We start from the raw sequence: 20,217 nt of genomic DNA, 5'->3' as shown, positions 1-20,217 counted from the left end.
GCACAGCTGGCCTGAAGCTTGTGTGGTTTCCACCTCGGTGAACGCCTATGACCAGACCTCTGCTTGGGAAACTTCCCCTTGAGCCCCACAAACGAGAGTCACCAAGTCATCTAGGGGAACAACATCTCTCCTCCCACACTGCAGACTCACTTGAAACCTCTAACAAGAGCTTCTCGGGGATTTACATACCCAGGCAGCAAACCTCACCTTCCTCCCTTCCTGTTTCTCACCTGCTAAATGAGTAGCAAAACACGTATTTATAGTTTGGCATATTCCTATCTCCTGGAAGTATCTAGGGGACAACAGTCCAGTAACAAGCCATAAAAAAAGTCTTCAGGGCAAGGAGGAGGGGAAAGAGACTGGCTAGTTCTAGCTCTAAAGGAAATAGGTATATTAATTTAGAACAAGAATAAAAATTTTGTTTTAATCATATTTTGGCTGCCTCAGGGGAACCGAACTGTATGCATGGACAAGTTATACAGAATTCCTGCTTGAAAGCGTGCACACCAACTCCACATTCATCGTTGCAGCAAGAGACCCAGCAGGCTCTTCCCTCCCCTCTTGTCAGCACCCTTGTCCTGGGCTCTCTGCAGGCATCAGCCAGCTCAGCCCAGCCCACTCAGGGAGGAACAGGCTTGCAAGGCTGTACTGATGCCTCCTGCATTTCAACACCACAACTGTAGGGGATTTACCAGCCTTCAGAGCCTTGTTTACCCTTCTGCGTGACCTCAAGCTTCACAGCTCGGGTTCAGCAAGCAGGGAAGGGTTTTGCACAACCACAGAGTGTCCTCCCTCACCCCTGCGTGCCCAGGTCCCCGCCAGCATGCCCAGGCGGCATCTCCAACACGGGACACTGTCCTGACTCACAGCTCTGCAAAATGCTGGGGCAAAGCACTCCTCCACCACACTCGCACCATTAACAGCCTTGGACAGCAGCAGCCAGCACATCAACCCAGACACCTCAAACCCAGCTATTCACGTAGCTGTAGTGTAGTAAATACTTACAAAAATTAGGTCATGAAGAGCCTTGACTACAGTCATGCCAGAAGTCCAGGGCAAAACAAAACCATAATCACTCATGTCCTTGGCTAGAGTTTCCTCTGCTGAATTATCTACCTCCAAACTCATTATTCTAGCCAGGTCCAGAATCCTCCTCCAACCTTCCAGATCCAACACATCAGGACACAGTATCACAACCACAGCTCTCCATGCAGAATCTAGATTATTTATGGCAGTGATCTCCTAATTGTCCTAGTTATCTGATAAATGGATGCAGGGGAAAGGCTGGGTCAAAATTAATTCTTGGCAATGCACAGCTGTGTAGGGCATTAGATGCTGCTTTCTGAAAATCCTTCCAGCTGGAGGTAATAACCTTCTAATTCTCCTACCCTGAGTGTATGTAAAGACTTGGGGAGGGCAAGAAGACTAGAAATACCCTTTAATTCACTGTAATGAAAGATTTCTCATACAAAGATTGCTAAGATCTACCCGATGCATGAATCAAGTTCTTCCTTTATCCCTTCAATAGAATATTATCATGTAGAATTGAACAGGGATGGAAAAAAATATGGCCTTAATCTTTCCCTAAGCTTCTTTTTAGTACTAACTTTAACATTAATGCCAATGTCATCCTCAGATCATCAAAGCAACTTCACCAACTCTCCCCAGTAGAATAGACTTGACTACTTTGAGGGGCAACCTCACATTTCCTTCTCCAGTGAATGTCTTCACTGAAGCTAAGGAGAATTACGCCCAGGTAGAGCACAGGGAGCATCTGCGAGCTGATGGCCACTGCGTGAAGCCAGCGCCAGGGTCGGGTGCAGCACAGCAACACAGTCCACGCGAGGCAGCGAGAGCAAGGCCACGCTGTGGCATTGCCACTCAATCCCCTCCCTTTTCCCCATCTCTGAAACAGCAACAGGGTTTCTCAGTAGCACCCCAGGGAAAAGAATTAAGTTGGCCTAAAGATACAGAATCTCATATCCGCCTTTTGTGGTAACTGCCTGGTGTTAAGCCGTGAGCCAGCCTCTACCACCCAGGCAGCCTTTGCACCACTGCTGACCTGGCAGCCAAGCTGCCCTCCAACCCTCTGCTTAACCCAGCTGTGGAGCAAACTCCTCCTCCCGTGCCCCATGCCATCCCAGCTGCCGTTTTCCCAAGGCCTGTGCCAGAGTGGTGATGCTCCCAGTGCAGAGATGCTCCCAGCACAGCAAGGGCCCAGTGATGCTCCCAGCGCAGAGATGCTCCCAGCACAGCGGGTGCCCAGTGACACTCCCAGCACAGGGATGCTCCCAGCACAGACCCCACTCCAGCTGCTCTGCGCTCTTTGCAACCCCTCGGCCAACAAAGTCCGTGGGGCCTGAGTCCCTCTGCTGCAGGAGAAACGCTGATTTACAGCCACGGAAGGGCCTGACCCTGCACAACGAGCCCAGTGCTGGTGGAGATGAGGGATGTGTTTCCCTCGGGAAACGCGCCGGGGCCGATGCTGGAACCGAGAGCATGCCCTGCTCATTTCCTCCGCAAGCACGACCCGCTTGCAGTGCAGGAGGATGTTCGCGCGCCCTGCAGCGCGAGCCGAGGCAGACAATGCACGCATTGTAGTTATATCTGATTCATTTCATCTAGAGGATAAAATTAGAAAATCAGCCTAATTCCCAGGAGCCTTGTTAAATCAATACAACACACATAAAGCAGGCAAGGCACAATGCGAAGCTCAGATAAAATTAGAATGAGTCCCCCTGGGTGGGTTGGTATCAGCTCTATGTTTCAAAATTGGCAGGCGCTTTTGCATAATTTATCAATTACAAACAATTTAATTCAGCCGGAATAATGAGTTGCAGGGCAGCTTTTGCCGAGTTAAATGACAGGGAGGCTGACGGCCGCAGCGGACGTCGAGGGCAGCCCGCTCGCTCGTGCGAGGCACGAGGTTCGGCCGGCTCCGCGGGCAAACCGGGGAGGCCGGAGCGGGGAGGCTGGGGCGGGCGGCTCCGCTCCGCGGGGCGCCGGAAAGCAGGATGAGGCTGCCGGGCTGAGCGGGGCCTCGACGTGGCCGAAGAGCCAAACGACGCGCAGAGCGGGTAGCTGCCGAAGCGAAACCCAGCACCTCCCCCCCCGCTCCCGGAGCCAAGAGTTACAAGCACTCGCAGCACTATCTTGCAGTCCCAGAAGGGGAAACACAAAAGGTTAAGGGTAGGGTATTTGAAAGAACAAAAGTGATAAAAATCAAAAGCGTTTCTTCTGCTGAGCCTGCCTCTTTAGAAGGTTATGAAGCGTTTCCTTCCTGCAGCCCTCTTTTGTCCTCCGCCTGCCGCTCGGCTGCGCCGAAGCCGGGGCCCTGCTCCGTCTCGGCGCTGCGCTTGGTTCTCACACCAAACAATAGCAATTTGTCTGGAAGATGGAAAGCTCGGCCGCGCCGGAGGAACAACGGCCCCCGTCTGGCAGCGGCTCCTTCCCTGGACGTTTCCCCCACGGCCGCGGGCCTGCCCGCTTCTTTCAGTGCTGCCTCGCACGGCTATTAAAGCCCAGAAGCTAAGCGGTGCATAATTATGGCGTTGTAGTTGCTAATTATAATCCCACAATGAAATCAGTGCTTTGCAACGAAGGCCGCAAAGACCTGGTGGTTTGTAGCAGGCTTATTTCTAACTCCTCCGAGTTTCCCGTTAAAGTAACGAGACCTTGCGACGAGGAGCGCAGCAAGGGAGAGGCCAGCAGAAATACCCCTTCGCCTCCGCGGTCCTGCTCCCCGCGAGCACGTCCAGGAACTCGCCTGGCCCTGCCCCGCACGGCAGGTTGAGCAGCGGGCGCGCGGAGCCCCCGTCCTCCCGCGCCGCCGGGGCACCGCGCCGGCTGCACACAGCTCCCTGCCCCTGCTCGCGGAGCAGCAGCCCAGCGCTTCCCTCTCCTCGCCCTTTCAGCACGGATCTGTCCCTATCCGTTACCGTCCCTCTCTGCAGCAGCCTAATAACACTGTCCAGTTTATATCCTAGGTGCTTGATTTATTAGGTAATTTGTTCCCTCTCTCTGGTGCTGGCCTGCCTGTCATCCCCATAATGGCATGATGGAAGTGCGAGCTATAGACACCGCGTATTAAAAGCTAGGCAAATGTGACCCATCTAAACTTGACGTCCAAAAATCGATCCATAGCAATTTTTGTGCTTGGCCGAGGGAAAAAAAAAGAAAAAAGAAAGAAAGAAAATTCAAAAATTACAGCAATTCGCGGGCCAGCAGGAGGCCAGGTGCCGTGGCGTGCCGCCCCGCTGCGGAGCGGGGGCCGCGCGGCAGCGGCCGGGCTTTAGGGGGGTTTAGGTTTAAAGGGTTAAGAGGAACTGTGTGTGCACAATGTCCAGGACTCCTCGCAGTTAAACCAGCGCCTAATGGCTTCTCCGCGGATGCCGCCGCTCTCCCCGTTGGCAGCTAAGTGCCTGCGCGTCTGCAGCAGAGCAGAGCGGAGCGGAGCAGGGGCACGTGGCGCGGGCGCCAGCACTCACTGCTCCTCCCTGAGGAGCTTTCCCCTTGCTCAGAGTAAAACTGTGGAAATCTCAGGTACTCCCCAAACTCTCCACAGCAGCTTGCAGAGCTCATTTCAGCACAGGCTGGAACCCACTGCGTGCTCTAATTCATGCAATTTATATTGCATGCTGCAATCTATATTTATTAATGTAATCAGTGTTGGAGAGCGAGGTGAATCGCTGGACTGGGCAGCAAGAGCAGCGCGCAGGCCGGAGCCAGCAGCGGTGCCGGTGCTGCACGGCACATCTTGCACCAGCAGTGCCCGGGACCAAGGGGGACCGCAGCGTCCTGGCATGCGGGAAACATCAGCGACACGGTGGAGAGCCCCAGCGGGAGGGATCAGAGCCTTCAACATAAACAGAGCGTATCTGTAACCTCGCGGCCATCCTCCGCTGAGCGGCCGCTGCGGGCGGCTGAGGAGGGGCAGAGCTCCAGGGACAGGATGCCTGCAGCATTTGCACGTCTCTAAAAGCCCTTTTAAAACATGCACTTTTTTTTTTAAACCACCAGACCAGGAAAAATGAGAAATTTGGAGGGTGGGGGAGGCCGCCTGCCCTGGCAGGTCAGCAGGAGGGGGTCGAGCCGGCGGCACCCACGGCCCACGGTCCCACGCTCACCCGGTTTAGGTGCCCCAGCGTAGCCCAAAACACAGCAGGCTGGAGCAGGGCGCGGGCAGCAGGTTCCTCGGCAGCCCCTGCGGGCTGCCCAGGGCCTTTAACAGCAGCACTAACCGGCGAGCAGGAGAGGCCTTTAAAACGCGTCCCCTCCCATGCAGCGATTGCAGCACGCTAGCCAGCGCAACCGAGATGCAAGCCAGATGGGGAACCTGGGCCCGCCGGGGCGTCTGGCTGCGCCCAGGATCTCCCACGCTGATAACCCGCCGCGGCGGCTGCCGAGGGCGGGCACCGCGTTAGCAGCTCAGAGGGGATTAGGAGGGATGTGCAGCTGGATGCCGGTCGGTGCCAGGATGCTCCCGGGGTGCTTGGGTGTGCTTCGGAGGTGAGGGGCTCCCGCGCGCTGGAGCAGCCTGGGCGCTGCCCTTGCCTCCCCGCGGTGCCAGGCACTGGACTTGCCCCACGAGGCCTCCATGGATGGGGCAGCCGGAACGACCCGTGGAGCCGTGAACAGCAGCAGAAAGGAGCAGAGAGGAGAGGGAGAACGGCCCAGGAGGCCGGGGCACGCGGCCGCCCCGGGCGGCTGCAGGGCGCTGCGGTTCCTCATGGCTGGGGGGCTCTGGGCACCAGCCCAAAGGCAGTACGAGCCTGGCACACAGCAGAAGAAAAAGCAATAAAACAAACCAGAAGAGCACCAAGTTAATGAGCACGCTGGAAATCGTGGGCCAAAACCTGTTCCGGCTTCGGGTTGCCGCCCCGACGTGCTGGGCGAGGGCGCAGCGGCGCAGCCGGGGCAGGAAGCGGGTGCCTGTAGGGCGCTTTGAAGATGAAACAGCGTTTTGCAAAGCCGCAGTCTGCCCCGGCCAGAAAAAAAGCCTGGGACGGGCGTCCCAGCTCCCTCTGCTCCCGGCTCCCGCGGGCCGGTGCAGCCGCCCGCCGCTCGATGCGCCCTGGGGCCGCCCGCTCCTTGCCGCCGGCACCGGCCTCGCACGCGCCCAGAGGGGTCGGAAACCCGCCCGGGCTGACGTTGCACTGCCTGCCCGCAAGCAAAGGGGAAGCAAGAGGGAAAACAAAATCTGATTTCAGCACTTTCTACCATTTTTTTAGTATTATTATTTTTATTAGCCTCTCTGCTTTGGCTGCAGGGCCTTTCGGAGAGAATAGTGTCGCGTGGGTGTTAGCGGCTGCTGGCGCTTACCAGGCTTCAGAAAGAAACGCCAATTACTAATTTCATGGAGATAAGCCATTCTGAAGGAGAAAAAAATCTCCCAGCTTTGAAATTCGAAATGCACCTTTTTTTATTTATTTCTACAGAGCTTGCTAAAATGCACACAGCCCGGTGATTGCTCGGTTCAGTACAGAGACAGGAGGATGGGAGCAGCACCAAAAGGGCATCGCTGGAAAATTTAATTTAAAAATGCATATATATGTATGCGCATACAGGTACACACACATGAGCCCGGGCCAGCGTGGGCTGGGGACGGCGGAGCCGTCTCGGCGCTCAGGGCAAGGCTGCAGGCTGGCGGTGCCGGGGGCTGCCCGAGGCCGGGGCGGCCTGCGGGATGCCTGCCGGCACAGCACTGCACCCGGCTGGGCTCCCTCCACCCCGCGCACACGGGGGGCCCGGGCCGGGGAGGGAAAAACAGGGTGCCCGGGATTAATCTGGGTGTCGTTTGCATTTTTATTGCTCTAGCCTCAGATTCCAGCCTACAGAAAGGTTTCAAAAAGGATTAGATGCCATAAAACCTTTAATAATCCTCCCACATCTTACATTTAATTACTGTTTTTACACATGCCAAGCCAACATGCCAGTGGCAAGCAATCGAGTATCACCCGCCACTCCTGCCGCGTGCGTCTGCAGGGTTATTCAGCCAGCGCCTGCTTTCCAAGGCCGCGCCACCCACGAGGCCTTAGCCCTGCCGTGGCCAGGAGCGCGCCGGCGCTGCACTGCGCCGCGCGGCCCGGGATGCACACGGCCCGGGATGCACGCAGCCTTGGACGCATGCAGCCCTGGATGCCTGTGGGCCCGGGATGCACACGGCCCCGGATGCATGTGGGCCCGGGATGCACATGGCCCCAGATGCACCCATGCTCCGGATGCATGTGGCCCCGGATGCATGCAACCCGGGATGCATGCGGGCCACAGACGCATGTCCCAGATGCACGCGGGCCCAGAATGCATGCGGCCCTGGATGCATGCGGCCCCAGATGCACGCCGCCTTGGATGCACATGCCCCGGATGCATGCGGCCCCGGATGCACGCTGCCTTGGATGCACGTGGTCCTGGATGCATGCGGCCCCAGATGCGTGTGGCCCCGGATGCATGCAGTCCTGGATGCATGCAGCCCCATATGCATGCAGCCCCATATGCATGCGCCCCAGTTGACCGACCTGGAGACATTGGCTGTGGGAGTGCGCCCATCACTGTTCCAGCCTGCAGCACACCCGGTTGCTTTTTGGGCACCAATTTTAGAGGAGCCACTATTAAATGACATGTTGACATTTAAAGACGCTGCCCAAAGCATCCTCTGGCCCTAAAGGCGGGCGGGGATGGCTGCCGCGGCAGCGTGGGAAAAGCACCGAGCGGGCTGGAGGCTCCTGCTGGGCGCGAGCAGAGCCTGGGGCGAGCGCCGCCGAGACGTCGGAAGTCTCAGTTCTTCTGGCTGTGACTCATTTCTGATGAAAGTTTTTTCTCCGCAGCAGAAGCAGGGAGGCGGCGGAGGCCCCCGCAGCCCTCCTGCCCCGGCAGCTGGGACGCGGCGGTGCCCTCGCCGGCACCCAGCGGCGAGCACCGACCCGGCGGAAGCCCCTAGCTGAGCGCTGGTACCATCTCCACCGCCCTGAACGCCCCAGCTGACGTGAGGTTTGCCCCACCTGCGCTTTGGGCACCAGCTATCTCGGGGGCCGCCGTTCCCGCGAGCTGCTCCCGCACCAAAGCGACTGCTGCAAACTCAGCTGGGGTCGCAGCTGGCCGTGGAAGGAAAACGCGGACACGGATAACCGCACAGCAGTTACAACGTTATAACGAGAAAACGTCTCGGCTGGCCGCGGAGCAGGCGCGCTGGCCAGGCGCTGCCAAGGCAAACAGCTGCCAGCACTGGTTTTGCTGTGTTTCTGGCACTTTTGCTATGTTAGTTCTTGGGCAGGAGCAGGTTTCACAGTCAGGTTCCCACCTACGGGCACGAGCAGCGTTTGCATACGGAGGCAAGGCAAGAGCCCGCACAAAGCTCCCGGGGTTTCGTTTCCAGTGCAAAGACCCAGATCTGTCGTCAGCAGCTCAAGGGTTGGGCCAGCCTTGGTGCAAGAGGAGACTGGTGCTGGGGGAGCTTCTCCTCCCTTGGACAGTACCAAGTTTGCACCTTGAGATCGTTTAGTGAGAAAAAGGCAGCAGTGGTATCCAAATTGTGCTTGAAGACTCAGAGACCCTAACCCCTGCAAAAATACTAAATAACTAAAAGCTTTTAAGCTCTAGCGGCTCATGAAATCCATGCAGAGACCGCAGCAGAGCTCGCCCGCACTCCTCCTCACCAGGAAAAGCCAGATTAAATCCACGATCCAAGGGCTGGCAGCAACAGGCGCTGTTGGCCCTCGTGCACCTCCACCATTTTGCTGCTCGAGGCCTCTCCGCTCCGAGCTCAGGACACCCCGCGCAGTGCATAAACAGGCACCACGCGAACATACGGGAGGGGGAAAATTGGCAGACGCCTACGAAGCGAACGCCGGCCGAGCCGCGAGCCGCGATGAGCAGCCCCGGGCGCCCTGAACGGCCCCGCCGGCTCCTCTCCCCGGCCCGCATCGTCTTGAACAGCTTCTCCAGAAACACAGGCAACCCTACGGCTTCTGCAGGGCTTTTGGTAATGCTTGGAGAATGGCGAGTTATCCCTCCGACGCCGATGATACCCCGAAGGACGCCTCAGCCCGGGACCACGGCAATGCGGCAGGGTTGCAGCGAGCAGCGCCGCAGCTGGAAATACCGGCAGAATTAGCAAACTGGGTTGCAGCGCTCAGGTGAAACCAGTTATTTATGATGGATGGTTCCTTCTTGTAATGCTCTGCCATCAGCACTCGCTGCGAAAATTTAACCGTGTCAGACCGAGCCGGCGAGGTACGCCCCAGGGCCGCTTCTGTGGGCAGAAGGAGTCATTCGTTGCCCAACGCTGCTTGCAAGTCAAGTGCATTTCTTTCCTCGTGTTGTAATTGCCGAAGACTGCAAATGCCTTTGGAAGCGCGGCGCGGCGGCCGCGCAGCCTGCTCCGGGGCGCCCCGAGCCTCGCCCCGGCTCGCAGCGCCGCCGCCGCGCCAGCTCGCCGCCCCCGCCACGTCGGGACGCGGGCGAGACGCGCAGAAAAGCCCAGCAGCTCCGCGAGAGCGGCGCAGCCCCGCGAGCGGAGCGCGGCAGCGGGTCCGCCAGCGCCAGCGCCAGCGCCGGGCGGGCGGCGGCGCGGGGCCACAGCACGGCTCCGCTGCAGGCACGCGCCGCGCGGCAGCCGCGCAGCTTCCCTCTCCTGCTCCCGAGGGCACTGCGGGAACTGCCCGGCCGCAGAGGCGCTTGAGAGCCCTAATATTTGTTTAAGGAAGATCAGCAAGGGCAACGATCAGGGTACGTAAGATATCTGGCGGCACAGAAAGCAGGAGAAAGCCAGCCTTGCCCACGTGCTGCCGCAGGGGCAGGAAAGCCCCCTAGAAAGGGAACGGATGGATGAAAAGCTGCATCGCGAGTACCAGCCCCCCGGCGGGCTCCCTCTCCATCGTCGGATCGGGAAGGAGGCGGCTCTGGAGGAAGGAAGCTTAGGGAGAAGACGCAGCCATTCGCAGGCGAGCGCAGGGCTGGCCTCCGAGCCCAAGAGCCCGCGGCGGGCGTCGCCGGCTGTGTTGGAGCTGGTGGCACGGAAAGCTTTCCCCTAAGCTTGCGTGCCGACCGATCGCTCCGGCTGCCGAACTGCGCCGCATCCCAGGCTCCTCTTCCGGATACCACACGACTCTTCCTCCGACCACTTCTAGATGTTCTTTGGAAATCAGTCGCTCTTCTCCGTGGGCTTTTGATGTGCACCACGAGGAGGGTGTGTGGCAGCATTGCTTCATGCTGTTTGTGCAACCTCGCTGCAGATCCCTTATTATTCATGATGGTATCTTGCCACTTGATATGCATAATAGCTCAAAGGTACCGTTGACTACATTTTTCCAGCTCTTTGATGTGCTAGCGATAACTTGTTTCTGTTTCGCAGCCATTAAGCTAGGTGGAAATCATTACACTATGTTAAATGTGGGGTTTGTTCTTTAATCAGTGTTGTTCTGGTTCCGGGCTCAGTGTTGCAACCTGACAAACATGGAAAATATCCTCTTAACCCAGGTAACAATTTTGGAGAAAGTGAGCACAGCTTAACAGTTTCTTCAGGGTGGGAAATGATGAATTTTTGAGCTTTTAGGGCGCACGTTCTTGACGCGAGCTCTGCCGCCGCAGCCGCACCAGGCGGCTCCTGCGGCGTGAAGGCTGGGGCAGGGGGTGCCGAGGTCGGGGCAGCCCTCCGCCGCGCCGCAGCCCCGCGCCGCCCGCTCTGCCGCGGCGCCAGCCTCGGCCCCGCTGTCCGGCCGCGGCCGTGCGCCGTGCCGGCTGCAGAGGACGCCGGGTGGCGGCGTTCGCCGAGGCCTCCGCCGACCTTTCCAGCGTGCTGCTCCGCGGCTACCTGCACTTCCCGGTCCTGGCCCTGCAGGCAAGCGCGACTGCAAAGCGGCGGGCAAGGGCGCGGGTCCCTCACGAGAGGAACCTCCTAAGGGGACGAAAAGGCCGTGGCGGGCCGGGGCGGGGAGTCTGAGGCCCCCCAGGCTGCCACGTCCCTGGCGGGAGGCAGAGGCGAGCCGCGGGAGCCGGCCCGGAGCGCGGCGAGGCTGCCGTGGCCCCCGAAGGCGTCGCGGGGCGCCGCGCCGTGCTTCACCGCGCCGAGAATTCAGCACCGTGCGGGACTGCGTGCTGGCCCCAGTCGTGCCCCACGTGCAAGCGCCCTCCGTACCGCGCTGTGCCTGGACGTCCCGCCGCGTCCTGCGCCTGCTGCCTCCGAAGGCGCAGGAAGCCACGGGAGGAGGAGGAGGAGGAGGAGGAGCACGCTGCAGCCTGCTGCCCCGGTCAGGGGAAGCACAGGGCCCCGGCGAGAGGGCAGAGGGGCTTCGGGAGCCAGGAAGTCAACCAAGGGCGGAAAAATAAGTGACTTATGCAAATATGCTTGAAAGGCGAGGGGAAAAAAGAGCATGGGAGAAGCACCCCGAAGAGAGGAAACCAAGCAGCTGGCAGCAGCGAGCTCGCAAGCCGCCGCGCCGCGCTCCGTGCGTAGCCCCTCGAAAGCCAGCGCGGTTTGCAAATGAAGGCTATATTTGTTTTGCAAAACCTCAAACCACCCCTCCCAAGAGCCTACAGCAGAGAAAAATGAGAAAGGGAAAATCTTAGTCGATTAACCCTTCGTGCCGGGGCCGGAGAGGGCCCTGCTCGCCGCGGGAGGACGGGGCCAGCCGCGGCGGGTCCGCAGCGCCTCTGCCGCCGTGGCCGTGGCTCTCGCACTTGCTCCGTGGCTTCGGCAAGCGACGCTTCGGTTTCGTTTCCTGCTCTCTTGCAGCCTCGGCATTTTTAGCTTGGCCTCCCGGGTTTTGCAACATGAAAGCCTGGGCTATAAATACCTTGCCCCATGTCGCGTAGTTCTTTGGAGCCTTTTCCTGCCTGCCCCAGATCCTGCCGGAGCGCAGGCACGGCTCGGCTCCGAGGCGCCGCGCCGCTCCCGGCGGCCGCTCCCGCCCGTCCCAGCGCCTCGGGCCGGCCTGGCCAGGCCGAACGTGCGGACGGCAGAGCTCGATCACACGGGCCTAATTCAGCAAAACGTCACTGCTTACAAAGCGCCCAAGCGTGTGCTCAAGGTTAATTACATGCTTAAAGATATTGCCTGAATAAGCAAGGATTTGAGCAGCTCCTGTGTTTGGCATCTCCTGCGCTTAGGCGTGATTCAGCTCAACACCTACCCCTGCCTCAAAACCCATCCTGAAATGTTTTCAGAGCTCGGCTCCAGAACGAGAAACCAAATGTCTGTGCACTTCTCCCTGCAAGTTTGCTTTGTGGGTATGAAAATAAATATCCTTCTGAGTGTTACAGCTTTGCTTCCCAGACAGCATTTACCTCCCTTCAAATTAGCGACTTGCCGTCGATCAGGAACTGGCTCTACCGAGACCGCGGGAAATGGCTTCTCTGACTCAATCAGATACTCTGGGGGAAAAAAAAGAAAGAGAGAGAAAGCGCCTTGTTAGAAACTGCTCTGCTGTAGCGAGGCAAAACTGAGCTGGCCTCTTTGCATCGAGTCAGTTTTTCCATCGCATTTGCATATCAGCGCTGTTTTCCCGCGGCCGAGGCCGCTTCTGCACGGCGTGCTCGCGTGTGAGCCGGGGCCGCGGCTGCGGGCGGTTTGCTGCACCGCTGCGGTCGCGGGGGCCGGGTGCAGTGCCATGCCGTGCCGTGCTACACCACGCCGTGCCGTGCCAACCCTGCGCCTGGCCGGGGCGGCCTCGGGGGGGGACGTGACCGACTGCTACCACAGCCCCAGTCCGGCCCCGAGCGGCGGGACGGGCTAATTGGCGCAAACAGCCCCCCGGCTTGCTTCCTCTTTTATTATTATTTCTTTAACAAATCAGAGTAAGGTGTTTTTCTTTTTCTTTTTCTTTTTTTTTTCCAAACAGAAAATGATCTCGCAGCAAGCGGTTTGGGGTTTTCACTCTTGAAATTCCCCAGGGAAACATTCCCGACCAGGAACACGCTCGGACCTAGAGAATACAGCTGAGTTGTCTGGCCATATTATAATTAGGCCAGGCAGGGCCCTCGCCAAATATAGCCCAGAGACCTACTTATAATCTTGTCATCGTATTTAGTGCTTGAAACTCTTCGAGAGTTTTTAAAAAATCAAGTTTCTGGTATAAATTACATGCTGCCGCATGAATCACTCCCCAGCACAGCTTCCAAACTGAACGCAGCTAGTTTGGGGACCCATTTTCCCACTAGCAGTGGCCTGTCACCATCGTGTGGCCTGGGCCTGCGGCCACCGGCTGTGCTGAAGGACGGCAGGCAGCAAGAGGGTCCCTTCCAGACATCGAGGGGAGGATGCACGTGGGCTGGGAGGATTTGGGGCCGTGAGGTCCATGGGAGCGCTTGCGTCACTGGCTGACCCTTGCTGGGATGCTCTCGGAGACACTCAGCAGCACGGGGAGGTGCAGCAGCACGGGGACGCCCAGCAGCACGGGGACGTGCGGCTGCACAAGGACATGCAGCTCCATGGGGACGTGCGGCAGCACGGGGACGCCCGGTTGCATGGGGACGCCCAGCAGCACAGGGACGTGCAGCTGCATGGGGACGTGCAGCAGCACGGGGATGCCTGGCTGCACAGGGACACGCAGTGGCACAGGGACACCCTGCAGCACAGGGGCACCCAGCTGCACAGGAGTGCCCGGCTCCACGGGGATGCCCGGCTCCATGGGGACACCTGGCAGCACGGGGACGTCCGGCTGCACAGGGACGCGCAGGTCGGCGTGACGCCGTTCTCGGGTGAGCGCGTGCCCAGCATGCACCTACTTGGTGCTAACAAGCAAGAGCCTCTTCGAGCTGCAGATGAAGTTATCGTTAGCATCTATTAGCAACAACAAACAATATCGGCTGCATTCATTGTTGTAGGCTGGGCTATTAGTGCTGGAAAAACAGCTCCCCTAACACCCTCTGAGCCAGGCGCGATTCATCTGTGCCCAATTAGCAGATGCTTCCTTCTCTGTTTGCTCAGTTAAAATTAACTCTCCTCCTAGAGAGAAAAAGAAAAAAAAAGAGGAGAGGAAGCCCAAGGGGGCTCCCCCGTCCTCGTGGTGACCGCAGGGGATGCACCCGACCCCCCGGCCCCCAGCCACACCGGCCGCAGCCAAAACGCCCGCCCGCCTCCTCCCTCCTGCAAATAGCCCCTGGTTTAAAAGCCAGCAGCAACTGTTCGGCTGCCGGCTCCGAACGGAGCCTCTGTGTCCGGCGGGGGCACGGAGACCAGCGGAGCTGCAGGGAGGCTCTCCCGCGCCCGGGAGGCCTCCTCGCTTCAAAAAAAATAAAACTTCCTATTCAAAGGCTGGGAAGTTCTGCTTAAGCAAGTGCTGCTGAGGCCGGGTCGGCCCCCGGCCCGTGCTCGCTCCCATCGCCTCGGGATCCACCGCGAGCGCTGCCGGCCGGAGCCCGGCACCCCTCGGGGACCTGCCCCGTGTCCCGTTTCCATTCGGTTGCCAGAGGCCAGTCATAGCGGGCCGCGCTCCTCCGGCCTTCGTAGCCACTCGCTCCCGTGCCCGTCAAGCCGCGCGACGAGCCGCATGGGGTGCGATCCTGCACCGCGCGCAGCCCCCGGCTCTCGCCGATTTGGAGGAAGCCAGGACCGCCAGGCTGCAATTCCTGCTCACTGCACCCAGCTCTGCAAAAGCATCCTTGACACCACAAGTAAGAACCAGAATGGCTTCTCTTACCGGGAAAAAGTCATTTCCCGAGCGCTCCTGGGAGCAGGGGAAGGCACAAGGGAGGAGAAGGCTCCTGGGACCAACCTGAGCTTGGCCGAGGCGGCGCCAGCCCGGAGGCGCGAAGACGCCCGCGGTGCGTGCAAGGCCTGGAAGCGAAGCGAAGCCAAGCCACGCACGCGCGCCCCATCAGCACCAAATGCCCCAGTGCTGCGCAAGGCTCCGCTTGAGATACTGCCTCTCCCAGCAAAAAACATACCAAAATAAAAGGAAACATTTCAAAAAAAAATCCCCAGAGACCCTCCGCAAAGCCCCCGGGGCCAGGCAGGCTGCTGGTGCAGGCCGCCCGTGCCCAGCACCCAGCCCGGGAGGCGGCGGGGACTCCCGGGAGGGTGCCGCCGCGGGTCAGCAGGGATCGAGCCGGTGGCTGCTCCAGTGCTCTCAGGGGCCAGCGTTTGCCCTCTGCCGCCCGGGGCGTTTCCCGTGGCTGCCCGCTCTCTCGCAGCAAAACGGTAGGCAACTGCCCGCGGCGCTTGGAGGGTGGGAAGCGACGCAGCCCCGCGGCTGCAGAACGCCCGGCGCGCCTCTGCCGCCTCGGGATTTGAGTTCGTCCTTCCAGTTTCTTCGTCCCAAGAAGCATCGGCGAGCGGGATGGGTCGGGATGGCAAGAACGCCTCCTTCGCCCTCCGCAGGCTCCGGGGGGTTTGTCCGTGGCTGTTCGCCCTGAGCTGCTCCAGATCCTCCCCAGCACACGCGCCGCCGCCGGAACGGCACGGCACGGCACGGCGCCCAGCACAGCGGCGGCCTGGCGTCATCCGTGGGAAAGCGGTTCGTATTTATTAACCGTCTTCCAAGGAAAAACGTCCTTTGAAGCACACACTGCAACGTGCCCACTTCCAGTGCCGGGAGAAGCAGTCTTGCAGGCTGTCTGCGCTGCAAATGAGACATTAATTAATTTCCCAGCAGGAAGGATATAAATAACTAAATCAGATGGTGCGACTTACTCATGGGGTCCCGCCGGCCGGCAACCGCCCCCCCCGGCTGCGCGGGCGAGGCAGAACCTCTGCTTTTCCTTGTGCCCGGCGAGGGAGCTCTAGGCGCCGGCTGGGACGGGCAGGGTCTGGCTCACCTCGCCAGCCGCGGAGCGCGGGCAGCGCGGCGCGGAGGCGGCGTCGCCTCCCGCGCCGGAGCGAGGCGCTGCCCCCCTGCCGCCCGCGCCCCGCCGGGCGCCCGGCGGGCGATTTGCATCCCCAAATACCGGTTTGCCCAGATTTGGGAAAGGAATTCCCCACTAGAGGGAGCGCCCGGCAGCGCAGCCGGAGAGCAAGTCGGGCACCCAGGGCGCGGGGCGGCACGCCGCCCCGGGCGCGCACGGAGGGGCCGCTGCAGCCCCCGGGACCGGCGCCGGCAGCTCCGCACCCACCGCCCTCCCCGGCAAGAGCCTGCTAGCGCTGCAGAGATCAAGGGCTTGATGCCCCTGGCTTTAATCCCTGGCTAAGGCGCAGGCGGGCGTCGCTGCGCCGTGCCGTGCCAGGCCGTGCCAGGCCGTGCCGGGCGGCGCGCGCCCTTCGCTCCCAGGGAGGCAGCGGGCGCCGGCACCCGCGGGCCCCGCCGACCCTCCGGCAGCTCCCTGCTCTCGCTGGGCAGACCTCCCCTCGCTTCCCCTCCAGCGGAGATTTTCCGCGCCGCGCCGCCTTTTCATTTGCCAGCGCTTGAAAGGATCGAGCAGATTAGGAGATTCCGACTCAGCAGGAGGCGGGCGGCGCGTCAGGCGGCTCCGGCCGGAGCAGAGCACGCGCTAATCAGTAACAGCCGACCACAGCCCGCAGAACTGCCGTGAAGGGACAACCAGATCTCCTTCCAAAAGGGAGGAGGGGGGAAAAAAGAGAGAGTTAAGCATCGAGCTCTGCTTTCGGTTTCTCTGGCTGCGCACGCTTGGTTAACGGGAGCTTGCAAAGCACAGGCCAACGCTGAGCGCAAAGCAGCCGCCCGGCGGGCGCTGCCGGGCCCCGCCGCCCCCGCCCGCAGGGCCCCCGCCGCCCCCCGCAGCCCGGCTCCTCGCCTCGGCACGGCGCCCGGCGAGCGGGATGCAGCCGGGCTCCGTTCGCGCTCCGGGGAGAGCGTGGGAAAGGGGAACGCGGCGCGCGGCCCCCCTGCAGCGCCGGCAGCCGCCCCGGCAAAACCCCTCGCCAGCCCGGTCCCGCTTTCCCGCGGAGCTGGGGAGCCCGGAAAACAGGCCCAGCCCGTCCCATCTAGCCCGGATTTTTGCCTCGCGGGGCACGCAAAGCGAAACGTTTTATTTCAGCTTTCCCGAGAGCTCTGCAACCCCGCGCTCGACACGGGGCGTCTGCCGGGCTCCCCCGGGCCTCGGCGGCACCGCGTGCCTCGCGGGCACCACCCGGCTCCTTGGGCGCCGGCTCCGAGTCGCGCAGATTCCCCGCGCCGAAAGCGGGACCGGGGGCCGCAGGGCAGCGCTGGTGCGCCGGGGTTTCCCTCCGGCCCTCGTTCTTTGGATGCTGTACAGAGGGGGATTAGCAACACTTTGGCTCTTTCAAACTTTCCTGGTGTCTAAACAACGTCAAGAAAACGGCAATATTCCCTCTCAGGATCACTGTTCTCATCCCAAAATCTCTCCCTGGACCGGAAGGACCGTGCCAAACCCGGGAACATCCCTCTTCCAGCCCCGTTCTCCCCGACTTCGCTCTCGACGGGGCCGGGCCGGGGCGCGCTCTGCTCTCGGCCCCCCAAGCGCAGTCCCAGCGCGCGTGCCGGAGGGATGCCGCAAGCAGGGCTGCTAACGCGCAGCCTAATGAATATGAATGGTCTCTCCATAAATGTAGCTTTGTGTCATTAAATTCCTTCACACCTCACTGATCGTGGAAAGGTTACTCAGAATTAAATGTAAATCACATATTTACTGGTATGAAACAGATCAGTGTGTCGTTTTTAAAAAACATATAATTTAATAACGGCGCAATCTCCCCTGCGCGAGGCTGGCGTGATGAATCCGCGGCAGTCTGTCACTTGGGCTTTGCAGGGGCAGGTGATACAGATCTCACATTACGGGCAATTTACACCGTTTTCCTTCCGAAACCGTAGACCTCAGTTCTTCATCATGTCAGTGGCCCAGAAATGAAAGGAGCTATTTCACCCACGTCACTCCCTATAATTATAAGATTAAGGACCGTGCTCCCTCGTGCTGTAAATTGAGGGATGCCGCAGGCGGAGGGGCCGGGGAGCGCGGCCGGGCTCCCCCCGGGTTGCACGCGGCAGCTCCGCGGCGCACCGCGAATCCTCGGACCGGCGTCACCCGCCGCGCTGCGCCCGCAAGCGCGAGCCGCCCCTCTCCCCGTCATCGGGGCGCAGGACGGCGGTCGGGGCTTTTTCCCCCTCGCCCGCAGCCCACGAAGCGTTCGCCCCGGCGGTGTTCCCGCGCGGACGGCTCAGCCCGCGCGCCGGGAAAAGCCGGGCGTTTCTGAGCGGCTCGGAGAGCCGCCCCAGCTGCCCGCCGCTAAAGCCCCCGCACAGACTGCTTTAAACAGCACCAGCACGTATTAGCTTGTAAGGGAGAGCTGATTAGTAATTAAATGGCTTTTAAAAATAAAACCATTAAGACTAATCCCATCAAAATTGGAGCTTCACCCAGGCAACTCTTATTAATTAACATCGCACCTTGCCATTTCCAGCGCCTGGGCTGCTTGTCGCTCCTTGAATGTGTATAAAATACACGTATTTTACAACAGAATCCCTGCTCGGGGCATGCCTCTCCTGGCCCCTCGTCCCGCGCAGCTCAAGGCTGGAAAACTCCCAGCTGTGCCGGGACGTGCGTGGGATAGGCACGGGATAAACGGGCACGCTCCGGCCGCGCGGGATGCGGGACCCGGGCCCGGGGCCAGCGGCGCTCGCGGTGCTCCTGCCGGCAGCGAGCGGCCGCTGGTGCTCGGCCGAGTACCCCGGCCCCTCGGCGCAAATCCCCGGCAGCTTTAGCGAGATAAACCGGGAGCTGAGCCCGGCTAATCCCGCCCGAGTTCCCGCGGCCGAGGGAACCGCCGGCTCCAGCTCCAGCCTTTCCCTCCGAGTACCGATAATTTTAGGGTTAAAGAAACAATAGGGTTTTTTTGCTTGCTTGTTTTTCTCCCCATCAATACTGGGGCCGGGCAGGCCACTTCCAGACAGTCCCCAGGGCCTGCTCAGCTATTAAAGACAGAAATTATATCTTCATAACCCAGGATATTGCTGCTCGCTTATTTATGGCTTGCTCCATTTCAAGAATATTTATTCTAGACAGGGAGCCTGATAATTTTCATCCAATCTACTCCCCATAGCTCCGGGCGAAAGAACGGAGCAGCTCTGCTGAAAGAGCTCTTCCCCGTTACTGCCAGGTAAGGGCAGAGCAGGCTGAGCTCGTTTCGGCCCCCAATGCCGTAACATCCAGTGGTGCAGCAACCCCCCACCCCCCCTTTTTTTTTAAAAAAAAAATAAATAAATAAACATCGAGGAATGGCAGCCCACACAACCACTTAAAGGAAGTACTGCATAAATCCCAGTGCAGTAATTACCCATTTGGAAACACGATGCTTTATAGGAGAAAAGGCAATGTGCCAGGATGCTCAGCACGCTGCTCCTACTCCAGCTGAAATCCTCCCAGGGCTTGTAGGCAACAGTTAGCGTTTCCAGTCACAGGCTAATAAAACTAAGCCATTACAGCTGGTGCAGGAGAGCTGCAGTCCACCAAGCAGGAAAACTGCCTAGGTGTGAAAAAGCCATTCACGGCTGCAGGCCTGGGGGAGGAAAACTCGGGAGAAAGCGGAGCGGGCAGCGGCGCTGGGCCGGCCCCCGGGGCAGGACGGGACTGACACCGGGGCGGGCAACCGGAGACGCAGCCCTGTCCTGCCCGCACCGGCGCGCCCGCCCATCTCGCGCCGCACCGCGGATCGAGGGCTCACGCAAACGGACCTAAACCCTGCAAACCGGGCGACAAGAACCAGAAGAGAGCTGCAGCCAGGCGCTGCCGTCACAGCGTGCCCGGCGCGGCCGGCCGGCCCGGCTCCCCGCGAGGGCACGCTCCGACCCACCGCGTGCCCAGGCAGGGCCGGGTGCCCGCGTCCCTCCGTGCCCCCACCCGGCTCCCGGCGGGCACCCGGAGCCCGTCCCTCCGGCGGAGCTTGCGGCTGCTGTGGGTCTTAAATGTCAGAGGCAATGAAGTGTTGAAAAGGCTTTATTGCTTTTTGTGAAGCCGATTAGGAATATCTTCTGCTAGGTAAAGAGTAATATTGCAATATGAAGGATCAGGGAAGTTGAGGGCAGCTCGGTGCGAATTCCCCACAGAAAGCTCTGTTCTCGCAGCCGGAGCAGTTATCAAAAAGACAATTTGAGCAGGACTGTGCTCTAACTAGCTGGAGGACACGAGCACTGGTCCTGTATAGCAATCTCTCAGCCTGCAGTAAATGAAATTGCAAAAGAAGATCAGCCTTCCTTCCTGATCTGTAGGGGGGTGAAAATGCCAGAAGGAATGTTTTTTTTCCATAACCATTAGATCAACCTGACGCTCCCTGCCAAGCGCGTGAGCTGCCACTTCTGACGCCGCGCTGGGCGG

The 20,217-nt window shown here is 60.0% G+C and overlaps 1 protein-coding gene across 1 annotated transcript in view; it reads right to left on the bottom strand.

Annotated features, from left to right (window-relative positions):
• Nucleotides 1-12,115: 12,115 nt before the first annotated feature.
• The window catches only part of UACA (uveal autoantigen with coiled-coil domains and ankyrin repeats), a 128,528-nt gene continuing 120,426 nt past the window's right edge, over nt 12,116-20,217 (bottom strand). The window contains exon 19 of the mRNA XM_062583833.1: nt 12,116-12,366. Coding sequence (XP_062439817.1) covers nt 12,358-12,366 — 9 coding nt within the window. The 3' untranslated portion in view covers nt 12,116-12,357. The remainder of the gene's footprint in view (nt 12,367-20,217) is intronic.

This window comes from Rhea pennata, chromosome 10 (assembly GCF_028389875.1).
Source record: "Rhea pennata isolate bPtePen1 chromosome 10, bPtePen1.pri, whole genome shotgun sequence".
Taxonomy (NCBI): Eukaryota; Metazoa; Chordata; class Aves; order Rheiformes; family Rheidae; genus Rhea; species Rhea pennata.
This window is presented reverse-complemented; position numbering and strand designations above follow the sequence as displayed.